The sequence below is a fragment of the Phyllobates terribilis genome, unplaced genomic scaffold (genome assembly GCF_046119375.1).
Source record: "Phyllobates terribilis strain yellow unplaced genomic scaffold, ASM4611937v1 Scaffold_162__1_contigs__length_4246735, whole genome shotgun sequence".
NCBI classification, from domain to species: Eukaryota; Metazoa; Chordata; class Amphibia; order Anura; family Dendrobatidae; genus Phyllobates; species Phyllobates terribilis.
The window spans coordinates 1,389,535-1,415,867 of NW_027362922.1; the positions used below are offsets into that span (position 1 = coordinate 1,389,535).

General features: G+C 48.4%; 1 protein-coding gene across 1 annotated transcript in view; it reads left to right on the forward strand.

Moving 5' to 3' along the window:
• The first annotated feature begins 276 nt into the window (after positions 1-276).
• The window catches only part of LOC141207884 (securin-like), a 57,579-nt gene continuing 31,522 nt past the window's right edge, over positions 277-26,333 (forward strand). Inside the window, exon 1 of the mRNA XM_073664449.1 lies at positions 277-384. Within this exon, the coding sequence (XP_073520550.1) occupies positions 277-384 (108 nt within the window). The remainder of the gene's footprint in view (positions 385-26,333) is intronic.

Below are 26,333 nucleotides of genomic sequence, written 5' to 3' on the forward strand. Positions count from 1 at the left end.
GCAGTGAAGATGCGTCCCAGGATGGGACGTCCAGTGAGGAAGAGGGCACGGCATAAAGTGAAGTCCGGCCCCGTGAGTATCCGCGCGCACAGAGAAGGGGCGCGGCTGAAGGCGGAGCTGCCGAGAGTGACGAGTGACGCGTCGGTCGCATCAGAAAGCCGGCCCAGGAAGAGGAGTAGTTGGACGCGCAGGACTCGCGTCACTGGTAAGCGACCAGCGCCATTTTCTGTCCAGCACATGAGAGGAAGGAGGTGCTGCGGTGGATGCTCTGCGAAGATGGCAACCGGAGGATTGAATGACATGTCCGGAATGTGCGCCGAGGAAGAGATGCTAGAGCCTAGTACCCCAGGGGCTGCAAGCGAGAGTCGCTCGCGGATGCCGCCCGTGAGTCTTTACCCCCAGTGGCTGTCCAGTGGTCTACTAGGCCCGATCCGGAGCTGGGCCTGCTTATCCATGAGTTCCGCATGTGGTGCTGGAGCCGGATGCCGGAAGACCCGTCCCCCTTGGCCGAGGGTGGAGAACATTCTGGTGGGGCCGGAGAAACAGCTGCAGCGGAGCCTGACGGAGGTGAGCAGCCTGTACCCCAGCGGCCGGTTTCGCCTGCGGCGCCTGCCGCGACAGCTTCCACGGCGACAGGGGCCCCTAGGCCTGAAGGGGGTGGTGCGGAGGCGGAGGCGAGGCCTCCCAGGAAGAAGGCCCCGCAAGAGAGTTTTTGGCGGTGGAGGCAATCAACACCCCTTCGGCGAAGCGTTACGCCGAGCTCGGGAGTCTGAAGTGGACTGCCCGCAACCCCCCGATGACGCCACGAGAGCAGCGGCGATGGACCGACACCCTCCTCAGAGGCTGGCTGGAAGGGTCCAACGCGGCACGGAGAAAGTCGGTGGAGGCCTCCCAGACTCGGGGACGAGTCCTTGAGTTCCACATCCGTGAGGGGTACGGATTCCTGGAGGAAGAGTGGACCGGGCACGAGGTGTTCATTACTCGCGAGGTAATTAAGCGAGATTATCTGCCTGATTGCCTTCACAATCTCCGTGTGGGGGACATAGTGCACTTCGTTAAGTGCGAGTGTTCCGGAGGGTGGTACGCGGCTGCGCTCACCCGACCGTATGAATGGAAAGATGTCCTGGAAAAGGACGAAGAGGTCTTTAGAAGGCGGGCCAAGAGGGAGGCTAAGCAGCGCTGGGCTAAGGAAGCCCCTAAAGGCTTTCTGCCCCCACCTAAGGCCAGTGCTCTGCCAGCAGAGGAGCCTAGGAGGCGGCAGTGGGGGAAGATTGTGAGCGAGGAAGAGGAATATCTCGCAAGTGGCAAGGAAGCTGATTTCCCTAGTGAGGTGCCAGAGGAGGAGTTGGCGCCACAATACCCAGGAGGGGCTGAGAGAGCTGTCGGGGAAATTCAAGCTGTCACCAGTAATGTCGTCCACAGCTTTACAGTGACCAGCTACGACCCTACCCAGGTCGGCTGTGGCAGTGCTACATCCTCGGATGAGGACCCTGGGCCTACTAAGTACCCCGATCAGCCTTGGAGGTGGAAGAAGCCACCTTCCTCTGCAGCATGGGCCGCCTTCATGAAGGAACGGAAGGAGGCCCGGAAGAAGTGAGCTGGCTAAAAGGTCCGTTGACCTTTCACCTTTTCTTCTACTAGGACCCACCAGCTGTGGTCCTGATTCTGGGACTGTTTCACAATGGGGGCGGAGTGCCCCATGTTGAATTAGGTTGGAGAGAAAAATGGAGGACTGTTCCCCTACCTCCCAGGCCAGGAAGGCCTTAAGCAGCACCAAAGTTGTGTGCCCAGGAGAGCTCCTCTTTTTGTTTTTACTTTCTATTTTTCTTTTGTTGTGCTTGTTGCGCCTTTTTCTGTTGGAATTTAAAATGTTGAGGCACACCTTGAGGATGGATATCCTCCAAATCTAAGAGACTTGCGGCCTAGCGGGAAGAACGGGTGACCCCCGCTAGGGCCAAGAAGAAAGAGACTCATGGGTGTTACCTGTGACTGTGTGCCTCAGAATGCAGCCCTTGAAGGAGAATGGGGGCTATTGAGGTCTTGACCTGTCTTAAAAATATGGACATGGACACTGTGTTTCCAGGGTCCTTATCAAGATGGACCGGTACTTCTGAGAAGTTTTGAAAAGTTGATAATGGACTGTCCTGAATTGCTGTTCCGGGGCCCTTAACCGAGAAGGGCCGGTCTCCCATCTAAGAAGACGACTTCAGGACCAGTCGTATACTAAAGTGTTTTAGTAACTATAGTAATGTGATATGATGTCATAGCTGCTGATTTTTGTTGATTGTTTAGTGTGGTCGGGGACGACCAACATTAAAGTGTTGGGGAATGTAATAGTGGGGAAGGATGTAGCCTTCCCTAGGCAGTGAAGTAGTTAAGGAAAATGTTCCCTTAGTTAATCCTCTCTGAACTGTGGTAGGCCAAGCTAAGGGGTTAGCTTCAGTGGTCCAGTCAGTAGAGTAGAGGGGGAACTTAGTGCCCGGATCAAGCCTTGAGTGATATAGAGCTTGTTCCTGGCATAATTCATTGTGGGCTGCAGTACCTGTAAACAGCCATAAGATGCCACTGTCCTGGGTGCAGATGTCAGGTTGAGTTTGCTAGCAGTGTTACAGACAAGAATGAGTTAATGCTGTGTGATGACAGCTCACTGAGGGTGGGCACATTAGGAAAATCTCTGTTTAGTTTCCAGAATCAGGAAGTGATTCTTCAGTAAGAGATTGGACAGCAAATCGTTCAGGCAGCCTGACTATAGTGGCTGCTAGGGTAGACGGGAGCTCCATACCTTCAGACAGTGGGATCACCATTGTGCAAGTCTCCCCACACAAGAGCACGAGTCCTGTCAGCCGGCCGGGGAAACTCATCAAAGGTAGTGAGGACCCGGGGCACTTCTAGTCTGCAGGAAGCAGAGGAAGATAAATAGGACTCCAGGCTAAGACGTGGGGGAGAGATATCGGATCCAGGTCACTGTCAGTATTACAGAAGAGTCTCTTGGGCCAGAGATTAGAGTCACAGAGATGCTTCACTTAAAGAGGGAACCAGGGCAGAAGGAGTTACCAGCGCCTGTGAGAGAGATGATAACCTATCGGGCCTTATCCATTATATCTGCCTGTAAATATTGTATATATTCCTCTTACCCAAGTAAAGTCCAAGTTCTGGTTAAGAACCTCGTGTCCTCTGAATTTATTACTGGCCTGGTCCCAGAAGAGAAATGCCTGGAGACAGCCGCGATGGGATGGCTTGAAGTAAGTGAAGAGCACTACATACACAGCAACACTTCAGAGGGAGGACACGTATTGTCTGTAGGGTGCCATAGCGAGAGGGGGCTACAGCTCGCCCACGACTACCTCGCTGGGGCACCTTACATATACACGATATATACAAGCTGTATACAGGATACACACAAGCTGTATACAGGATACACACAAGCTGTATACAGGATACACACAAGCTGTATACAGGATGCATACAAGACATAACAAGCTGTATACAGGTTACATACAAGCTGTATACAAGACACATACAAGCTGTATACAGGATACACACAAGCAGTATACAGGATACACACAAGCTGTATACAGGATATATACAAGCTGTATATAGGATACACACAAGCTGTATACAGGATACATACAAGACACATACAAGCTAACATACCATTGGTCAGAATTCCACGAGGACAGCAGATCAGAGAAGAAGGGGATGGTCAGAATAAGGTCCAAGGTCAGGCAGCAGAAGATCAATAAACAGAACAAGGCACAGAGAACAAACCACACACTAGCTGAATGTACAGTACAGACCAAAAGTTTGGACACACCTTTTCATTGAAAGATTTTTCTGTATTTTCATGACTATGAAAATTGTACATTCACACTGAAGGCATCAAAACTATGAATTAACACATGTGGAATTAAATACTTAACAAAAAAGTGTGAAACAACTGAAAATATGTCTTATATTTTAGGTTCTTCAAAGTAGCCATCTTTTGCTTGGATGACTGCTTTGCACACTCTTGGAATTCTCTTGATGAGCTTCAAGAAGTAGTCACCGGAAATGGTTTTCACTTCACAGAGCGAGGGAGGCTGCGTGCACCAGCAGCAGCTGCAGGGAGGCCAGAAGACGGCGGAGCAGGACCGCGGCGGTAAGGGGGCCGGCGTCTCTGCCGGGTAGGAGGCAGAGACGCCGATGCTACAGTTCCCCCCCCTTTACGCCCCCTCTTTTTCAGGCCAGCAAGAAATTTTTTAAGGAGAAGCGGGGCGTGGATGTTCTCACTGGGTTCCCAAGTTCTCTCCTCTGGACCAAACCCCTTCCAATCCACCAGAAAAAAGGTTTTTCCTCTTGCCCTCTTGGTGGCCAGAATGTTTTCTACCTCATAGACGTCCTCAGTGGAGACCGAAGCTGGGGAGGTACCAGGATTGTCGGAAAAAGAATTAAGCACAACTGGTTTGAGGAGAGATACGTGGAAGGAGTTGGGAATCCGTAAGGTGGCCGGGAGTTTTAACTTGTAGGCTACTGGGTTGATTTGCTTGAGGACTTCAAACGGACCTATGAACCGTGGACCCAACTTATAGGAGGGTATTTTGAGACGAACATGTTTGGAGGAGACCCGGACGGAATTGAGGTGGATCCAGACATCTCTTATCAGCATGCTTCTTCATCCGCTCGGAGGATTGAAGAAGTGTGGATCTAGTGTCCTCCCAAATAGTGGAAAATTCGCTGACCAGAGACTCCGCGGCCGGGTTGTCCACTGAAGCGGAGACGGGAAACAGGATCCGGGGATGTTGACCGTAGACCACAAAGAACGGGGACTTGGAAGAAGATTCGCTCTCATGGTTTTTGTAGGAGAACTCGGCCCATGGTAGGAGCTCCACCCAATCGGTATGGTGAGCGTTGACAAAGTGCCGGAGGTAGCTGGTAAGGATCTGGTTGATAAGCTCCACTTGGCCAATGGACTGTGGATGATAAGCGGAGGAGAAATCCAGGGTGACATCCAGCAGCTTACACGTAGCTCTCCAGAAGCGCGAAGTGAACTGGACCCCTCGATCAGACACAATGTGGAGGGGTAGGCCGTGGAGACGAAAGATGTGATGGATGAAGTCCTTAGCCAGCACAGATGCAGATGGGAGACCAGGCAGAGGGATGAAGTGGGCCATTTTAGAAAAGCGGTCAGCGACCACCCAAATGTCTTTACAACCGGCAGAAACAGGGAGATCCGTAATAAAGTCCATAGCAATGTGTTGCCACGGGGCAGCAGGTATGGGAAGAGGCAGGAGACGGCCGGCAGGGAGATGTCTGGGAACCTTGTTGCGGGCACAGGACGAACAGGCCGTGACAAAGTCTACCACATCCTGGCGCAGGGTAGGCCACCAGTAATGCCGGGTAATAAGCAGGAAGGTTTTCTTCTGGCCAGCATGGCCGGCTAATTTGGATGGATGACCCCAGTGAAGAACCTTCTTACGATCCGGGACCGCTACAAACGTCTTACCGGGTGGGAGACGAGACAGATCCAAGGGGGCCACATTCATCACTTTGGAGGATCGATGATATGCATAGGCTCCTCCTCTTGATCAGAAGACAGACAGGATCGGGACAAGGCATCTGCTTTAACCTTCTTGTCCGCCGGGCGGTAATGTAGGGTAAAGTTAAAGCGGGCGAAGAACAAAGACCACTGGGCCTGACGAGAATTGAGTCTTTGGGCATTCTGAAGATAAGCCAAGTTTTTGTGGTCAGTATAGATGACCACCGGGTGCAGAGTCCCCTCGAGCAGGTAACGCCACTCCTCCAGCGCCAATTTGATGGCTAGCAGTTCTCGGTCTCCTATGGAGTAGTTGCGCTCAGACGAGGAGAAGAGCTTGGAGAAGAAGCCGCAGGTTACCATTCTCCCGGATGGAGATTTCTGGGTGAGCACCGCTCTGACTCCGGAAGAGGAAGCATCAACCTCCAGAAAGAACTGTTTGTTGCTATCCGGAGTTGCTATCCGGACGGTGCAGCACAGGGGCAGAAGAGAAGGCTTGTTTTAAGAAGAGGAAGGCCTCCTCCGCTTCGGACGGCCATTCTTTAGGATTTGCTCCCTTTCGGGTGAGCGCAGAGATGGGAGCAGTCAGGGAAGAGAAATGTGGGATGAAGTGATGGTAGTAGTTGGCGAAGCCTAGGAATCGCTGAATCGCCTTCAACCCCTCCGGACGGGGCCACTTTAAGATGGCAGAGACCTCCTGGGGGTCCATCCGTAGACCTGTCTTAGAGATAATATAGCCCAGGAACGGAAGAGAGGACTGCTCGAAGAGGCACTTCTCAAATTTTGCATATAGGTGATTCTGCCTGAGCCTAAGCAGGACCTGACGATGTGAGGGAAGATCCGGAGAGAAGACCAAGATATCGTCCAGGTACACCACCACGCAAGAATATAAGAGGTCACGGAAGATGTCATTAACTAATTCTTGGAAGACGGCGGGAGCATTACAGAGACCGAAGGGCATCACACCGTATTCATAGTGACCGTCCCGGGTATAGACTTCCGTCTTCCACTCGTCTCCTTGGTGGATCCGGACCAGGTTATACGCCCCATGAAGATCGAGCTTGGTGAAGATCTTCGCGCCTTTAAGGCGGTCGAACAGCTCAGAGATGAGCGGCAGGGGGTATTTGTTTTTGACAGTGATTTGGTTGAGTCCTCTATAATCGATAAATGGACGTAGTGAACCGTCTTTCTTTTTAACGAAGAAGAATCCGGTTCCAGCCGGGGAGGAAGATTTCCGGATGAAACCCCTAGCCAGATTTTCTTCGATGTACTCCGACATGGCCCGAGTTTCGGCCAACGACAACAGGTAGATACACCCATGGGGTGGAGTGGCACCGGGTATCAGGTCGATAGGGCAATCATATGGCCTATGGGGTGGCAGAGTCTCTACCTCCTTCTTGTCGAAGACATCAGCATAGGACCAGTAGGGTGCCGGAAGACCGGGTAAATTAGTCGGAGTCAACTGGGGTCGAGCCGGGCAAACCGGAATCAGACAGATCTCATGGCAATCCTGCCCCCATTGGAGCACCTCACCGGATTGCCAATTCAGAACGGGTTCATGTTTCTGTAGCCAGGGTAGACCTAGCAAAAGGGGGTGAGAGAGTCCGGAAAGCACATGGAAGGAAATCCTCTCTGAGTGCAGCATTCCCACCTGCAGGGTTACAGGCTCAGTGATGAGCAAGATGGTCACCGGAAGGAGTCTTCCATCCACGGAAGTGACTGCCAATGGTTCGGCCAGAGGTTTGGTAGGAATCTGATACTTCTCTACAAGGGACTGGGATACGAGATTCCCAGCGGCTCCGGAATCCAGATGTGTGGTTTCGAAGAAGTGGTTCTCTCCACAGGAGATAGAGACGGATAAAGTCAAGAATGGAGAGGATTTACTTTTGCCTAGGACGACCTCTTCGAGTGGTCCTAGACACTGGAGTTTCCCGGCTTCACCGGGCAGGAACGGATCAGGTGCTCCTTACTACCACAGTAGAAACAGCTCCCCCCGGCTCGGCGTGTCTCTTGGCGAGATTTGACCACCTTGGTCTGGTCGATCTGCATAGGTTTGGGCGAGCGTGCCCGGGGAGCTGTTGATTGAGAGACCGGTTTCTGGAAAGCAGGAGCAAGACGAGGAAATCTTCTCTCCCGGGTAGTCTCCTTAGCATGTTCTAGGAAACGGCGATCAATTCGGGTTTCTAGCGACACCAGGTCATCCAGGGTGGTAGGAACGTCCCGGCCGGCTAACTCGTCCTTAATCCGACCGGAACAGCCCTCCCAGAAGGTGGACACCAGGGCCTCGTTGTCCCAGGCAAGCTCAGAAGCGAGGGTATGGAACCGTATGGCATACTGTGCCACGGTGAGACTCCCTTGGCGGAGAGGTAGCAATGAGGAGGCAGTAGAGATCCTTTGTCCGGGTTCATCGAAGACCTTCCGGAAGGTAGTGAGGAAGGCCGGATGATTGGACACCAGGGAATCCCCTCTCTCCCATAGAGGGTTTAGCCATGCCAATGCTTCCCTGGTGAGGTGAGACATGATGAACGCCACCTTGGCCCGGTCGGAGGGAAACTGATGTGGCAGAAGTTCAAAGTGCAGTGTGCACTGGTTCAGAAAGCCCCGACATAGGACGGGGTCACCTCCAAAATGAGGAGGCGCAGAAAGCCGGGGTCCTAAGCTGGATGCCGTGGTATTGGTAGGTTGCGGCGCTGCCAGAGTGGGTGACGCTCGACTTGAGGCGGACACAGGTGGGACAGGCAGCGTGTCCAGGCGAGTGTTGACAGACCGCAGGTAGGTCAGGATGGTTTCCTGTTGGGATCTCTGACGAGAAACCTCCTGGTACAGGTCAGCAAGTGAAGGGGCCTGGGGGCCACCGGGTTCCATGGCCCGTGCAAACTGTTACGGATCCGGGTGGTGGAACCTCTGTGCTGCAGTGCAAGGAGGGACCAGAGGGGTGTAACTAGGTATCAACTCGGACCGACCAAGGCCGTACGGCGGCTCAATTGACTCCGTGACCAGGGAAGGACCGAGCAGAGGGACCAGGTGCTACTCTGGGGACCGACCTTGAATGAGAGCAGGTGACTCTCACGGGTCAGAAGGCAGGGACTGATCGGTACAGCAGATGAGCACGGATGGCAGGCTTACGGGTGACCCGGGCAGACGGACTGGCAGGCACGGCAGGTAACAAGCAGCAGCCTCCAGGTAGGCGGGCCGGTAGGCTCGGCTGGTAACAGGTAGGTGCTTCTAGGTAAGCGGGCTGGTAGGCACGGCAGGTAACAGGCAGGTGCTTCTAGGTAAGCGAGCTGGCAGGCACAGCAGGTAACAGGCAGGAGCCTCCAGGTAGGCTGGCTGGTAGGCAAGGCAGGTAAAAGGCAGGTGCTTCTAGGTAAGCGAGCTGGCAGGCACGGCAGGTAACAGGCAGGAGCCTCCAGGTAGGCTGGCTGGTAGGCACGGCAGGTAATGGGCAGGTGCTTCCAGGTAAGCAGGCGGACAGAGCCCATAGACAGACTGGCGGACTGGACTGTAGACAGACTGTCGGGCTGGAGAGTAGACAAGCAGACGGACTGGACTTAAAGTCAGGTTGGCGGACTGGACTTGTAGTCAGGCTGGCGGGCTGGACTTGTAGTCAGGCTGGCGGGCTGGACTTGTAGTCTGGCTGGCGGGCTGAACTTGTAGTCAGGCTAGCAGCGGGACTTGAGGGCTGAAGCAGAGTATCAAACACAAAGCTACAACCTTGCACGGGCACCTCCAAATTGGAGGAGGTGCCTTATATAGGGGAAGTCCTCCGGCCATTGGCCGGGGACTTTTTAGGAAGGCGCGCGCGGCCCCTTTAAGAGGGAGGGAGCGCGCACGCACGCCCTAAGCACAGAGCCAGGGAGGCTGCGTGCACCAGCAGCAGCTGCAGGGAGGCCAGAAGACACCGGAGCAGGACCGCGGCGGCAAAGGTGACGGCGTCTCTGCCGGGCAGGAGGCAGAGACGCCGATGCTACACTACCGCCCAGATAGCAGTTTTCCCATCAGACAGAGGCAAATCTGTGATGAAATCCATGGACAAATGAGTCCATGGTCTTTCTGGAATTGGCAATTGAGCCAATTCCCCGGCCGGCTTTGACTGACTTTAGAGCGTGCGCAGACCTCACAAGCAGATACAAAACTTTGATATCATTATGCATGGACAGCCACCAAAAAGTCTGGCAATGGCTTTCCGTGTAGCAGTAACCCCAGGATGACCACTGAAAACGGAATCATAAAATTCCTGTAACACATGTAATTTTAGATACAAAGGCACAAATAATTTAGACCCTGGAGTAGCAGGAGGAGCTAATGATTGGGCATTACGGATCTCCTCCTCCAATTTTGAGGTTACCATAGAAACCACAATACCCTGAGGAATAATTAATGGAGGATGGAGGTTCTGGAGGAGAAACTGGATCGAAGCTACGAGACAATATGTCAGCTTTCACATTCTTAGACCCCGGTCTGAATGTAATCGAAAAATTAAACCTTGAGGAAAACAAGGACCATCTGGCCTGTCTGGGAGTTAATCTTTTAGCTGACTCAATATAGGCTAGATTCTTGTGATCAGTGACCACAGTAACTGGATGAACCGCTACCTCAAAAAAATGCCTCCATTCCTCAAAGGCTAATTTTATAGCAAGTAACTCACGATTCCCAACATCATAATTTCTTTCCGCCGGCGAAAATTTCTTAGACAAAAAAGCACATGGACGCAAGTTAGTCAGAGTTTTAGGCCCCTGCGACAAAACCACCAGTACTCCGACCTCCGAAGCATCCACCTCTACAATGAATGGTTCTTGGAGATCTGGTTGGATCAGAATGGGGGCAGACATGAAACACTCTTGTAAATTTTCAAAACCCCTGATAGCACTCAGTGAGCATACCTTGAGATTAGTCCCCTTACATGTCAGGTCAGTAAGAGGTTTAGCAATCTGAGAGAAACCCTTGATACATTTCCTATAATAGTTGGCGAATCCCAGAACTCGTTGCAAAGCCTTAAGATCACGAGGCTGAACCCAGTCAATTATGGCCTGTACCTCCCCAGGGTCCATCTTAAACCTTTCTGTTGACAAGATGAACCCCAAGAATGAAATTTCCTGAACAGAAAAAACATATTTCTCTGATTTAGCAAACAAGGAGTTGTCCCTTAACCTTTGTAACACAACCCGGACATGTTCCTGATGAGAATCCAAGTCTGGACAGAAAATTAGAATATCATCCAGGTAAATCATAACATATCTTCCAATGCAAACAGAGAAAATATCATTCATAAGATTTTGAAACATAGCAGATGCATTGGACAACCCAAATGGTATGACAAGGTTTTCAAACAGACCCTACGACGTTAGAAACGCTGTCGTAGCACCGGCGTATCTGCCTCCTGCCGGGCAGAGACGCCGTTCCCCTCGCCGTCGCGGTCCCAGTGTCTTCCTGTTCTCCCACTGCTAAGGCGCGCACTGCACGCAGCTTCCCAGGCCGTGTGCTTAGGGTGCGCACGCGCGCTCCCTTTTAAAGGGGCCGTGCGGCATTCTAAAGAGTCCCTGGCCAATGGCCCGAGGACTGCCCCTATATTAAGCACCTCCTCCAAAATGGAGGTGCCTGTGCAAGGTTGTTGATTGTGTGCTAACACTCTCCTCGGCCCTCAGGTTCCCTGCCCGCCAGCCTGTCTAACAGTCCTGCCAGCCAGTTTGTCTAACAGTCCTGCCCGCCAGTCTGTCTACAGTCCTGCCCGCCAGTCTGTCTATCAGCTGTGCCCGCTAGTCTGCCAGTTACCTGCCATGCCCGCCAGCCTGCCTACCTGGAGCACCTGCCAGATTACCTGCCATGCCCGCCTGCCTACCCGGAGCACCTGCCAAGTTACCTGCTGTACCCGCCTGCTCATTAACCCGGAGTACCTGTCTGGCTATCTGCCTTACCCACCTGCTCATTTGCCCAGAGTACCTGTCTGGCTATCTGCCGTACCCGCCTGCTACCTGCCGTGCTCATCCGCTGTACCGGTCAGCTCCTGTCATCTGACCCGTGGGAGTCACCTGCTCTCACACAAGGTCGGTCCCAGAGTGTCATCTGGTTCACCTGCCCAGTCTCTCCTTGGTTCAGGGAGTTGACTAAGCCGCCGTGTGACCTGGGTCGGTTCGAGTAGGCACTTAGTTACGCCCCTCTGGTCCCTCCTTGCATCAAAGCACAGAGGTTCCACCACCCGGATCCGTAACAGCCGTTTTCCACTCATCACCCTCCCGGACGCGTATCGAATTGTAAGCCCCTCTAAGATCAAGTTTAGAAATCACCCTGGCCCCTAGAAGATGATTATATAGGTCGAGAATGAGTGTAAGTGGGTAAGTATTTTTAACCGTGATTTTCTTTAGTTCTCAGAAATCGAGGCAAGGACGGAGACCCCACCTTTCTTTTTTACGAAGAAAAATCCGGCAGCTACCAGAGAGGAGGAAGGACAGATATGACCCTTCCGTAATCTTTCAATATAATATTCTTTCATGGCGGTCCGTTCAGGCCCAGACAAATTGTAAAGGCGAGCTTTAGGCAATTTGGCACTAGGAATAAGATCAATAGCACAATCATAAGGACGATGGGGAGGTAGTATCTCCGCCTCTTTCTCCGAGAACACATCTCCGAAGTACTTCAGGTACCCCGGCAGACCCTTCAGACTGGCGGAACATATTTGTACAGTTTTTAGACATTTCTTGCAACAATTGGAGCTCCATTTAACAATCTCCCTCTGACACCAATCAATCACAGGATTGTGAATCTGCAGCCATGGAAGCCCCAGTACCAACCCAGCAGGCAAATTATCCAATACAAAACATGAGATGCATTCAGAGTGGAGAGCGCCTACTTGAAGCGTGAAATCCACCGTTGCCTTCTTGACCAAATTCCGGGATAATGGTGTCTTGTCAAGGGCGAAGATTTGCATGGGTCTTTCTAACCTAACTGTCCCTAACCCTAACTTCCGAACCAGTCCCGAATCAATAAAGTTAGCAGCAGACCCATAGTCAATGAACGCCAATGTTGATAACACCTGGTTATCGAAGGATAACACAGTATTTATCAGTACTTTAGTAGAGAAAGAAAAAGGTACCTGGGAGTCTGGGTGACCTCCTTTTCCATCACCCAGACTCAAACGTTCTCCTGCTGGTTTGCCAGCCTGAGGAGGAGTAGGGCAATTCTTGACAAAATGTCCAGAGAGACCACAGTACAGAGTACAGCGTCCAAGATCTTGTCCATGTTTTTTCTCTACCACACGAAGAGTGGCGACTCTAATCTCTGATGGCTCCACCTCCGGTAAATGGACCTGCTCCGGGGAAGAATAATGGGCAGCCTGCTCTTCATCCCGCCTCTCACGGATTCTATGGTCCATTAGTATGGCCTGGGTCATGGCCTCCGCCAGAGAACAATGGGCATCATGCAGGACCAGGCCGTCCTTAAGGGTTTCGGAAAGGCCTTTGTGGAACAGGCACCTGAGAGCTGCATCATTCCACAGAACTGCAGTGGCATAACTCAGTACAGTAGTCCTCAGCTGTGCGACCCCCTTGTGCCAGGTTCGTGATCTTAGCCTCAGCGACCTGGATCCTGTCGGGTTCGTCATATATTAGTCCTAAAATGTCAAAGAAGGCGTCAACAGAAAACCGTTCTGGGCTTGTGGGGACAAGGAAAATGCCCAGGTCTGAGGGCCCCCTCACAGTACGGACATGATTATTCCCAACCGCTGGAACTCCTCCCCTGATGATCGGGGGAGCAGGGTAAAAAATAACCTACAGCTCTCTCTAAAAAGTCTAAACTGGCCTTTCTCTCCAGAAAATTTATCAGGGAGGGCTATTACAGGTTCGGGAGAGACCAACTGTACATCAGAGGATACTGACGTCACAGCCACTGCCGGCAGTGGAGGGCTATGGGAGGTCTTCATTAAATTAGTTATCTGACCCTGCAACTGACATTGTGATAACTCCAGACTCTGGCATTCCTTAGCCAGATCCTGAGTCATCTGCTTCAGATTCGCCACCTGATCACAGAAAGTGTGGACAGTCTCCATACTGGCGAAAAAGAAAAACGTATGGGCCAGACATAATGTGACGCTGAGTCACTTTTCACGGCCAGGCCGTGAGACGCGATAGTCAAGGAGACCGGAGTCAAAGCCAGGACAGTACGTCATAAACAGAGGGAAGAGGCAAAGGCTTAGTCAGGTAACATACCATTGGTCAGAATTCCACGAGGACAGCAGATCAGAGCAGAAGGGGTTAAACAGACGGATGGTCAGAACAAGGTCCAAGGTCAGGCAGTAGAAGATCAATAAACAGAACAAGGCACAGAGAACAAACCACACACTAGCTGAATGTACGTCTGGCAGAGATCTGTGACAAACAGCTCAGTTAAGTAGCTAGACATTAACCTGGGATAATGAACACCTGAAGATAGCCAGTGCTTCCCAGTCTAAGATTGGACAGCCGAGCTGTCAATCACCACACTGAGCTATTGCATGCCCCTGTACCACATTTGACGGTCGAGCTGTCAATCACAGTACTGACAGCTCCAGCACGCCCCTGTACAAGATTGGACGGCTGAGCTGTGAGCAGCTGCGTCCCACACACAGTGAGGAGTGGAACCATGACAGAAGCAATTCAGAGCACTACTATACAAGCTTATCAGGAGGAAGATACACCATTGTGGTGTCCGTTGACCACCATAAAAGCGAGAGAACAAGATCACCCCTTGTCTATTCAACAACTACCAAAAGGGAAAATCCGTAGAGCACAACGGGAAGATCAGATAATTGGTAGAATACTACTTTATGTGGATCAAAATCGATTTGCAAGTAAACAGGAAAGCGACAATGAGTCACCAGCAGTATCTGTTTTAATTACAGAATGGACGAAGCTCTACCTCAGTGAAGATGGTATCCTGTATCGTAAAGGAGGACAAAACCGGCAGTTGGTACTACCCAGAGTATTCCGTAGGTTGGTCTTCAAAGAGCTCCATGAAAACATGGGACACCTGGGAGTGGAAAGGACAACAAATTTGATCCGTGAACATTTCTTCTGGCCGTACATGCAGAGAGATATTGAGACGTACGTGACCAGGGAGTGTTGGTGTCTGAAAGATAAACGTCCCAACACATCAACCCGGGCACCTATGGGCAACATCCAAACTACATACCTGTTTGAGCTGGTCTCAATAGACTTTCTACATCTCGAGATGTGCAAGGGTGGTTACGAATACATCTTGGTGGTGATGGAACATTTCACTCGATTTGCTCAAGCATATGCCACCACCAATAAATCGGGTCGAACAGCGGCAGAGAAGATCTTCAATGATTTTGTCTTGAGGTTTGGGTTCCTTACGAGGTTATACCACGACCAAGGAAGAGAATTTGAGAACCAGCTCTTTGACAAGCTAGGAAAGTACTGTAGAATTCAGAGATCCCACACAACGCCCTATCACCCAGAGGGTAATGGACAAGTGGAATGTTTTAACCGGACATTATTGTCGATGTTGCGCACTTTAGCAGCTGATGAGAAGAAAAACTGGAAGAGTTCTCTGTCAAAAGTGGTACATGCCTATAACTGTACAAAGAGCGATGCAACGGGTTACTCACCCTTTTTCATATTGTATGGACGATCGCCAAGACTGCCAATCGACATCATGTTCGAAACTCGGGTGTAAGAGACTTACAGAACATATCCGGAGTACGTTCGGAAATGGAAGGAACGGATGGCAGAGGCATACAACATAGCGTCCAAAGTGGTTACGCAAGGACAGAGCAGGAGTAAGGAGTACTATGATCAAAAATGTTATGGAGCAGAATTGGCACCGGAAAGCCGGGTGCTAGTCAAGAGCGTACGTGAGAAAGGTGGTCCAGAAAAACTTCGTTCGTACTGGGAAGACAAGGTGTATGTGGTCGTAAGGAGGAAAGCTGATGACAGCTCAGTGTATGAAATCCGATTGGAAACGGGAGAAAAGAAAAATAGAATAGTCCACTGGAATTTACTATTACCCTGTGATTATCTCCCACCACAACAAGACTTCCCAGAAGTAGACTGACATGGTCCGCGATCAACTAAGGGACCACCACAGACTGAAGCTCCGGAGGTGGATAGTGACCTTGAAAGTTTCGATGGAGAAGAACACACCGTTGTATTTCTCGGACCGGCAAGGAGAGGGATGTACCATCCTCAGGAAAGTGAATTAAGTCCTGAGGTTCCAGAGTTCGTTCCAAGGAGTACAGATGAAGTCCAATTCAGATCTGATGATCGAACATCGGCCCCTGAAGAGAACGATCGACACTCATGAGGAGTGGAATTACCAGATCGTGCGGAAACACGCGATTTAGGAGAAGTACAGGAACTTACATAGGCAGGTCCAAGAGCATCTGAGGAAGCATGGGAAAGGAGTGCGGAGGAAGAAATTCCTGTGACCTAAGAACCCCGGGTGTCTGAGGAACAACTCACAAGGAGGATGTCCACTCGAGAAGTGAGGAGGCCCGTGATGCTGACGTATGAGACACTTGGTGAACCAAGTCAAGTGCCAAGGACTGTCAACTAGAAACAAGTATCTATGGCGGCGGACCAGGTAAGCCCACTTGAGTGGTATTCACCACCGAGAAGCAGTATGGAAGATACTGTAGTAGTGGAAAGACTTGTTTTCATGCTTTGATTTTCCTTAGGCTGTGTGCCCACGTAGCATTTTTCAAGCGTATATGCTGCGGAATTTCTGCAGCGTAAACGCTTGAAAAACACATGTATATCCACACCCCATGGTCCCCAATGGGATTCCGCAAGTTCTATGCACATGCTGCGGATTTTTCCGCAGCGTTTATGCCGCGTTCAAAAATCCGCAGCATGTCATTTAATTTTGCGTTTCCGCAAGCGGAATTGCCTTTGTCCAATGCATAAAAAACGCAAGGCAATTCCGCATGTGGAAAACGCGTGATAAACGCGCGAAAAATGCGCGATAAACGTGTGCGGAATTCCGCATGCGTTTTTCCGGGAGAGGACTTGCATTTATGCAGCAGAAATTTTCTGCTTCATAAATGCAACGTGGGCACATAGCCTTAAAAGACTTTGTAGAAACAAAGAACTGTTAAAGCCTAGTTAGAGAGAGCTGGTTGAAGACGTTTGAAAAGCTCCAGCTGAAGAGATGCTGATTGTTTTAATTGTATTAATTGTTTATTTCTTACAGGCATCCTACAAGAAAAAGGTCATAAGAATAGGTTGTTATCAATGTTTATGAATGTTATACCAATTGGACAATGCCAATTTGTATATAAAGTTATTCAACTTTCATCACTGTCTCAGAATTAGTCAGATTGACCAATTAAGACTAATGTCGAGGACGACATTCAAAAAGGAGGGAAGAGTGTGATATGCAGAAGTAGTGCTGTTGCTTTAAAAGCATCCAGCAACTATTAGAAGTAACACAAGCACAGGAGACAGTAAGTGTTGTGCTCCAGAAGCATTCAGCAACTACAGGGGTTAACAGAGTCACAAGAGACAGGGAGTGTTTAGCAGTGCCCCAGGGGGATTGTGGGGAAGTTGTTTACTTTCTGGCTGGAGTGGAAGAGAAAGGTGGTGTGTAATCTGTATCTCACGGAAGGCAAGTAAATAGAATTCAGGTCAGGAGGGAAGCTAAACACAGGTCAGATAGACGCCATGAACTAACAGTGCAGAGTATTATCGGGCAGAAAGATAAGACTGAAAGGAATCATGTCACAAGGATAATGTCCCTCATCAAACCCTCCCTCCATCTCCATGCAGGATAAAGGATGCTGTGTACTTTTGAGTCCTTGTGAAGGAAAAGACTGTGGTTATGTATGCACAGAAGTGTGCTGCTAAGAGATCTAATCTGTGCTGAATTATGCTACTGAAGAGACTGATGATACTGTGCCTGCTTTATTAAATTGTACTGTAATGAAGATTGTTGTTGTAATATTCCTGAATTGTACTGGCCGTGCTTCAGATTAAATTCCACTGTTAAACTGTTGAAAAAGACTCTTGTCAGATGTGTCTGGTCAGCAACTGAATCTATCGTGTGTCTGAGAGAAGCTGCAGCCTCTGGTCGCCCAAAGTAACGATCTCCCCAGGATTCCAACAAATTCACGAAACCAGTCTCGCCCTATCTGAACCTAACGGCGTGTGTGTAACACAGAGACATAGGGCTTTGAAACCCGTCTCGCCCTATCTGAACCTAACGGCGTGTGTGTAACACAGAGACATAGGGCTTGTTAGTATCCCTCACTAACCCCTCTGCTGAGTATTTTGTAGATGGTTCCAGAGCTCGGGACAGTGAACAAGGACGGTTCATCACCGGGCATGCAGTAGTCCACAATGGTAAGGCAGTAATGCATGAACCACTCTTCTCCAGCTGCTCTGCGCCAGAGGCTGAGCTGAAGGCGCTCGCTGCAACGTGTAATCTGGGAAAAGGTAAAGAGATTTATGTATTTTCAGACTTCAGATATGTTTTAAAGGGTCGCACATGATTTTGGCGCCATTTGGCGGAGTCGTAATTTTCTGACCTCTGCTAGCAATCCTATGAGGCAGTAGAGCAGCTACTCACAGCACTCACCATTACCCGAAGGGCAGCTACCGGCGCACACACGGGAACAAACGCCCCTTGCTGTAGGGAATGCCTTGGCCGACCAGGCGGCTAAGGAAGCAGCACAACTACCTCTGACTGAAATACTGGCCATAGCAGACACGGCCCCGCTAGGGGACGCAGTGACCGAGAGTGCGGTAAGCTACCTTTTCACAGAGGAGACTGTCACCGCACCGGCCTCAGTGGCCGTTGATCGTGAACTGCTGCAGGTCTTCCAGACCCAGGCTCCCCAACACGAACAGAACGCATGGGCCAAAGCGGGTGCTGTACGGTCAGAGTCAGTGGTATGGCAGGTAAACACCAGGATTTGCCTCCCACGCTGCGTGTTCCCCATGATGGTTTCCGAATGCGGCTACCAAGTGTGTCTCGTTTGTGCAAAATATAACCGCGGTAGATCTATTCAAAGGTCCCACAAAATGAACGCCAAAACGAGATTACCCATTTCAGAGACTACAGGAGGACTACATACAGCTACCTAAGGTGGGTACTTATGAATAAGTCCTGGTATGCACCAATCTCTTCCCTTGGTTGGCTGAAGCTTGGGCCGTGACCAAAGTTAACACAAAAAAGAAAAAAGGAAAATTGATAAATGAGGTGGTTTGCAGATATGGGGTGGCCAAACTATAGAGAGTGACAGAGACACACTTCACTAGAGAACTGATGGAACAGATCATGGCCACTCTGGGGATCGAACAGGTTTTCCATGTTCCCTATCACTCACAAAGTAGTGGGAATGTGGAACACCTTAATAGTGCCCTGAAGATAAAAATCCAGAATTGCATGCAGGAAACACACTTGTCCTGGGTAGATTGCTTGCCCATTGCATTATATTCAGTGAGGACCGCCCCAAGGTATAGACAGAAGCTGTCTCCGATGAAATACTGTTTGGTGGCGTCCCTAAGACGGTTGTATTTCCCGCAGCAACTGCAGCCTCCTATGGTTCCCTCACTGAATATGTCTTGGAGTTGCACAAATATCTGACTGTTACTTTTAACCGTGTTCTTTCCTCCAGACCCCAACTGTATAAGCGGCACACACACATTGGTACCAGGAGACTGGGTCGTGGTCAAGAGACATATGAAGAGACCAGTGGACCCAGTTTTAAGTACTGACCACTGCTATTTCTGTCAAGCTCCAAGGCAAAGATCAACGCCAGCAACTGGAAAAGGTCCTGATTCCCGGCCGCAGAGCTGACCCTGCCCCTTTCGACCATTCTGATGGCAATTGCATCCCTAACCCTAACTCTCAATGACGTACTAGGAGAGGACAACAAACTGATAAGTATCACCAAGTCCTGCTGCGAGACATAGTTTCTAAAGACTGTCCTAAGAACTGCTGGATATGCACCCACAGCCCAATATCCTCTGATACTATGCCATATCTCGCAGTGCCCCTAACCCCATATGAGGCTTTCAACTATAGCTGTTTCTACAAAGAGACACTTGATACTGCCCGTTACGACGGAGGAAACCTCTGATGCAAGGACTTTTGACTTATATACGTTGTCTTGGGAGACTCACTGACATCATACCCTGCATATTGCCAAGGATTTATATCTAGTATGTGGTCACCAAGCCTCTAAATGGCTTCTCCCAGGTGCAGAAGGAACCTGCACCTTAGCACGCCTTACGCCTGCAATCTTCAGACTTCTGCATGGTGATCTAGGTATAAATGCTGTCCACAAACATTCCCTATATACAAGAGTTGCAGACAATTCAACCGAATGGTAGACCTCATATAGTGGAAATGGGGATAGGGAATAAAAGTATATTCATTTACCCTTTCTTTACATGAATGTTGGTATTACTAGTGTATGTAACTGCTAGAACTGGTGTATTTGTTATGATGAGATTTGCGGACAAGGTATCTGTCAGTGAATGTGATTTGTCCCCTCCATGCTCCCATAGAATGGGGAAGTAGCTGACGGATAAATTGTCTGTAAATCATAAAAAGGGAGGAATTGTGGTAAATATTTATACTTTGCGTTGATTATTATTTTAGACAATTAAATCTACCTATATATCTAAATAACTTAATATTCTTAATATTAGATTTATAAGTTTTACTCATAAAAGTGATAACACAGGGTGTAGATGTTAGAACCCTCCTGTTTGTTTTTTCCATCTTGTGTTTTGCAGTCACGTGACCATCTGCCTTTATATTCCAGCTTCGCCCTTTTTGCTGTGCTGGACTTCAGTGTTTGACTGTTTCTCTAGCCAGGTACTTCGGTGCCTTTCTCTGTCAGTTCGCTTGGTCCTTCTGGGACCTTTAGTACCTTTTAGTCAGTTTGTCTTTTGTGTTCTGCAACAACTTCTCTGTTTAGGAGGTGTCCCATTTTTGTCCCAGTACTTAGTTCTTTTAGGGACCCCTCCCCTAATGCTATAGGTCTTCGATCAGACTAGCCGAGGACTAAGGCGGGTCTGTTCGCTAAGAACAGGCAGCCCGCTACATCGTAGGCATTCAGCTTAGTCTTACTGTAGGGACAGCTTTCCCCTATCTTTCCTTAGTTCATGTTGCAGATCATAACAGTAAGTCCAGCCCAAAAAACTAAAAAGAAAGAAATTTGGGGATCAGTATGGTTTCTGTCCAGGATTTGGCTCAACGCTTGCAGGGATTGTCTCTGGAGGTGACTGAGCTACAGCAACACGTGAGTAGCTGTCCTGGAGCGCATTTTGTGGAACCGAAGGTAGGCCTGCCTGATGTTTTTTTATGGTAAACAGCAAGATTTTTTTTTTCCTTTAAAAATGCTTGTTATCTTTTTGTTTGAGACCAAAGTCCTCTGGGAATGAATCACAGCGCATTGCTTTTATTATGTCACTTGGGGGGGGTGGGCCTTTTCTCTCCAACCTAATGATCCATGTTTAAGGTCTGTTGAAAATGTTTTTTCTGCTATGGGTCTTTTATATGACGATCCTGATAGAATCTCATCTGCTGAAGCAGAACTCAGGCGTTTGAATCAGGGGTCAGGTGATGTTGAAAATTATTGCACACACTTCAGGAGATGGGCTTTAGAAGTCGGAATGATCCTGCGCTGAAATGTTTATTTCTTGCTGGTCTGAGTGAAAGGGTTAAGGATTTGCTAATTGCATTCCCTGCACCTGAGACTCTGCAGGATGCCATGCAATTAGCTGTTCGTGTGGACAGGAGACTGAGGTCCAGGGTTAATGAGGTAAAAACTCCTGTAACGTCAGGTCCTAGTCCCCAGAAAATCTGCTCTGACGGCGGAGAAACGATGGAGGTTGGGACGATGTCACTCCGCTCTCAGGAAAGAGACCGGAGGTTCGCGGAGGGATTGTGTCTTTATTGTGATAAAGCTGACCATTTGATTAAGGATTATAAACTTTGTTTAAGTAAAGAAAAAAAAAAGGTCAGTTACACCCGTATTGCTTGTTTACGCTCCGCAGGAGTATTTCTTTCAGGGAGTACTACTTTGCAGGAAAATTTGATTGAATTTCAGGTATTTGTGGATTGTGGTTCAACACTTAATGTGATTGATAAAGGGTTTTTGGAAAACCTTAAATTGGAATCCAAACCTTTGTCATCACTTATTTCTGTGATTGCAATTGATAACACTCCCTTGAAATGTATTACTCACAAGGTTGCTGCATTTCCCCTATCAATGGAGTTCACCAAGAAAATTTGGACTTGGTTGTATTAGATAATTTACCCTCTCCGGTCGTTTTAGCTTTGCCTTGGTTAAAACTACACAATCCTTTACTGGACTGGTCTACTAATGTTATTAAGTCTTGGGAGTCCGAAGTACTATGATAGATGTTGTAATGGTCGCATTGCGGCTGTGGAAAAAGGGGAATTACCTGTACCTATTCAGGATTTTTGGAGGGTGTTTTCAGAGGAGGAGTCGCAAGTTTTACCTCCCCATAGGGATTATGATTGCGCCATTGAGTTTGTTCCTGGAGCTACTCTTCCCAAGAGTCGCTTATTTAATCTGACTATTCCTGAAAGAAAGGCCTTGGAGGAGTACATAGACTAGCCTGGCTGCTGGTCACATTAGACCTTCTAAGTCGCCTCTGGCAGTTGGATTTTTCTTTGTTAAAAAAAAGGACGGGAGTTTACGTCCATGTCTGGATTTTCGTGAAATTAATAAGATTACCGTACGCAATTCCTACCCATTGTCGTTAATTCCTGACTTGTTTAACCAGTTGGTGGGGGCCAAGTGGTTCTCTAAAATTGATCTCCGGGGGGCATACAATTTGTTACGAGTGAAGGAGGGTGATGAATGGAAAACTGCTTTTAACACTCCGGTAGGTCATTTTGAGAATCTGGTGATGCCTTTTGATCTTACCAATGCACCTTCATTTTTTCAGAACCTTATTAATGACATCCTGAGACCTTTGATTGGTAAGAATGTGGTTGTGTATTTGGATGACATTTTGATTTATTCACCAAATCTAGAGTCCCATTGGCAGAGTGTACGTGAAGTTTTGCAGTTGTTGAGTGATAATTCACTCTTTGCTAAGCTGGAGAAATGTGGGTTCGCTATGCAGAGAATTAGTTTTTTGGGCTACATTGTTTCCAGCGAGGGCTTTGAGATGGACCCGGTGAAGGTTCAGGCTGTGCAGGAATGGCCTAGGCCTATTGGTTTGAAATCTATACAGAGATTTTTGGGTTTTGCCAATTATTACAGGAAATTCATTAAGAATTTTTCTATAATTGTTAAGCCTCTGACCGATCTCACCAGGAAAGGTGCGAATACGGTCCAGTGGACTACTGAGGCCATTGAAGCGTTTGAGTATCTCAAAGAGAGGTTCAGTTCTGCCCCTATCCTTATGCATCCTGATGAGACCAAGCCTTTTTTGGTCGAGGTCGATGCTTCATCGGTGGGGGTCGGAGCAGTTTTGTCTCAGGAGAACAAGGATGGAGTACATCCATGTGCCTTCTTTTCGAAAAAATTTTCGGAAACTGAACTGAATTATGAGTTGCTGGCTATTAAACTCGCGTTTGAACATTGGCGTCATTTTTTGGAAGGCGCTATTCAGGTTTTCACAGTTCATAAGAATTTGATCTATCTGGATGCTGCCAAGCGCTTGAATGCCCGTCAAGCTAGGTGGGCTTTTTTTTTTTCTCTGTTTCATTTTTCTGGTTCCTATATCCCTGGTACTAAGAATGTTAAAGCCGATGCTTTATCTCGCAGTTTTTCTCCTATGGTTGGTGCCGAGGAGCAGGAGAGCATTTTACAGAAAGGAGTTGTGGTGGCGGCATTGGACTCCGTTTTGGAGAATGGGATTCTGAAAGCTCAAGATGATGCTCCATCTAACACTCCCCATGGGAGATTGTTCGTGCCTAAAGCCTTTAGGAGAGATTTGTTTGTGGAGTGTCATGAGTCTCGGTTGGCAGGTCATCCAGGAATTTCGGAGACTAAGAGACTTATCAGTCACAGTTTTTGGTGGCCTGGATGGCAGAAGGAAGTCATCAAGTGGGTGCGTCAATGAACTGTGTGTGCTAGGTCAAAGGCTTCACATACCCCTGCTGCGGGGTTGCTTTGCCCTCTGGAGGTTCCTAGTGCGCCTTGGACGCATCTCACAATCGATTTCATTACTGATCTTCCTGTGTCTGAGGGTTTTACTGTCATCTGGGTGGTCGTGGACCATTTTAGTAAGATGTGTCATTTGGTTCCATTCATTAAGTTGCCCTGCGCCAAGACACTCGCTAAGGCGTTTGTTAAGGAGATTGTCAAGCTCCATGGCGTTCCCACCGATATTGTTTCTGATAGAGGGCCTCAGTTTGTGGCTCGCTTTTGGCGTGCTTTTTGTGACAGGTTGGGAGTCCATTTGTCATTTTCATCTGGGTATCATCCTGAGTCTAATGGACAGACTGAAAGAAAGAACCAGAATGTTGAACAGTTTTTGCGTTGTTTTGTGGCGGACAATCAATAGGCGTGGTCTGAGTTTCTGCCTCTCGCAGAATTTGCTCTTAACAATCATACATCCTCCTCTGCTGGGAGTTCTCCTTTTTTTTGTTGTACTGGGAGACATCCGTCTTTTGGTTCGTTCTCCAAATTGGGGTCGGCGGTGCCGGAGGGGGAGAATTTTTCTGGTGATTTGGAGAGAGTTTGGACTAATGTACATTGCAACCTTCAAGAGGCTAACAAGAAGTCCAAGAAGTATTTTGACAGGAAACGTAAGGAGGTTTTGTTTATTGTGGGTGACATGGTTTGGTTGTCCTCAAAGAACCTGCGGTTGAGGATTCCCTCTAAAAAATTGGGTCCTAAGTTTGAGGGGCCATTTAAAGTGCTTCAGGTTGCTAACCCGTCTGCTGTTAGGTTGGATATCCCTACTTCCTGGAAGATTAATCCTGTGTTTGATGTTTCCTTGTTGAAAAAGGCTGATGTATCAGATAGGGATGCCACTGTCACAGTTCCGGAAACCTGTGGTGGAAGACGGTGAATATGAAATTTCTCATATCTTGAATTCTAGATGGCATAGAGGGAGATTGCAGTATCTTGTCTCATGGAAAGGTTTCGGTCCCGATGATAACTTCTGGGTAAGGGCGGATGATGTCTCTGCCCCTAGGCTAGTCAGAGCTTTCCACAAGAGGTTTCCGGATAGGCCTGGACCTGGAGGATCCGGAGGATTCTCATAAAATAGGGGGTACTGTTAGAACCCTCCTGTTTGTTTTTTCCATCTTGTGTTTTGCAGTGACATGACGATCTGCCTTTATATTCCAGCTCCGCCCTTTTGGCTGTGCTGGACTTCAGTGTTTGACTGTTTCTCTAGCCAGGTACTTCGGTGCCTTTCTCTGTCAGTTCGCTTGGTCCTTCTGGGACCTTTAGTACCTTTTTGTCAGTTTGTCTTTTGTGTTCTGCAACAACTTCTCTGTTTAGGAGGTGTCCAATTTTTGTCCCAGTACTTAGTTCTTTTAGGGACCCCTCCCCTAATGCTATAGGTCTTCGATCAGACTAGCCGAGGACTAAGGCGGGTCTGTTCGCTAGGAACAGGCAGCCCGCTACATCGTAGGGATTCAGCTTAGTCTTACTGTAGGGACAGCTTTCCCCAGCTCATGTTGCAGATCATAACAGTAGAGTTGTGTTTCTGTTACACTTTCCTCTGTTTTTTTTAAGTATAGTTAATTGGATAGAGCTAATTTTAGTTTCAAGGACAACTGCATATGTTTCCATAATTTACGATTTTGTTATTTCCAATTAAAATGCTTTCTTTCCCCAATTAAAATATCTGCAGCATTAGGTGATGTAAAGCCTGTAAAGACATTCCCCTTTTCATATCTCTGTTGTTGTAATAAATATATGTGACTGGGCTTCTGAGACTCAGACAAGAATTGTGCACTCAGACACTGGCTGTGAGTTATTCTCTTATCTCCGATGCTTCGTATTGATTCTATTTCTCTAATTTGAACCAAAAATGGCAGACCGATTTAGAGAGAATTTGTTATCTCAATCCAAATTAGCTCTTCTTGGAAGGGCTCCCACGACATTACATACAAGCAGCATACAAGATGCACACAAGATACATATAAGAGGCACAGAATCTGCCTACAATTCACATATAAGCTGCATACAAGCTGTATACAGGATACACACAAGACACATACAAGCTGTATACAGGATACACATAAGCTGTATACAGGATACACACAAGCTGTATACAGGATACACACAAGCTGTATACAGGATACATACAAGCTGTATACAGGATACACACAAGCTGTATACAGGATACATACAAGCTGTATACAGGATACATACAAGCTGTATACAGGATACACACAAGCTGTATACAGGATACATACAAGCTGTATACAGGATACACACAAGCTGTATACAGGATACATACAAGCTATATACAGGACACACACAAGCTATATACAGGATACACACAAGCTGTATATAGGATATATACAAGCTGTATACAGGATATATACAAGCTGTATACAGGATAAACACAAGCTGTATACAGGATACACACAAGTTGTATACAGGATACACAAAAGCTGTATACAGGATACATACAAGACACATACAAGCTGTATACAGGATACACACAAGCTGCATACAGGATACATACAAGCTGTATACAGGATACATACAAGCTGTATACAGGATACACACAAGCTGTATACAGGATACATACAAGACACATACAAGCTGTATACAGGATACATACAAGCTATATACAGGATACACACAAGCTGCATACAGGATACATACAAGCTGTATACAGGATACACACAAGCTGTATACAGGATACAA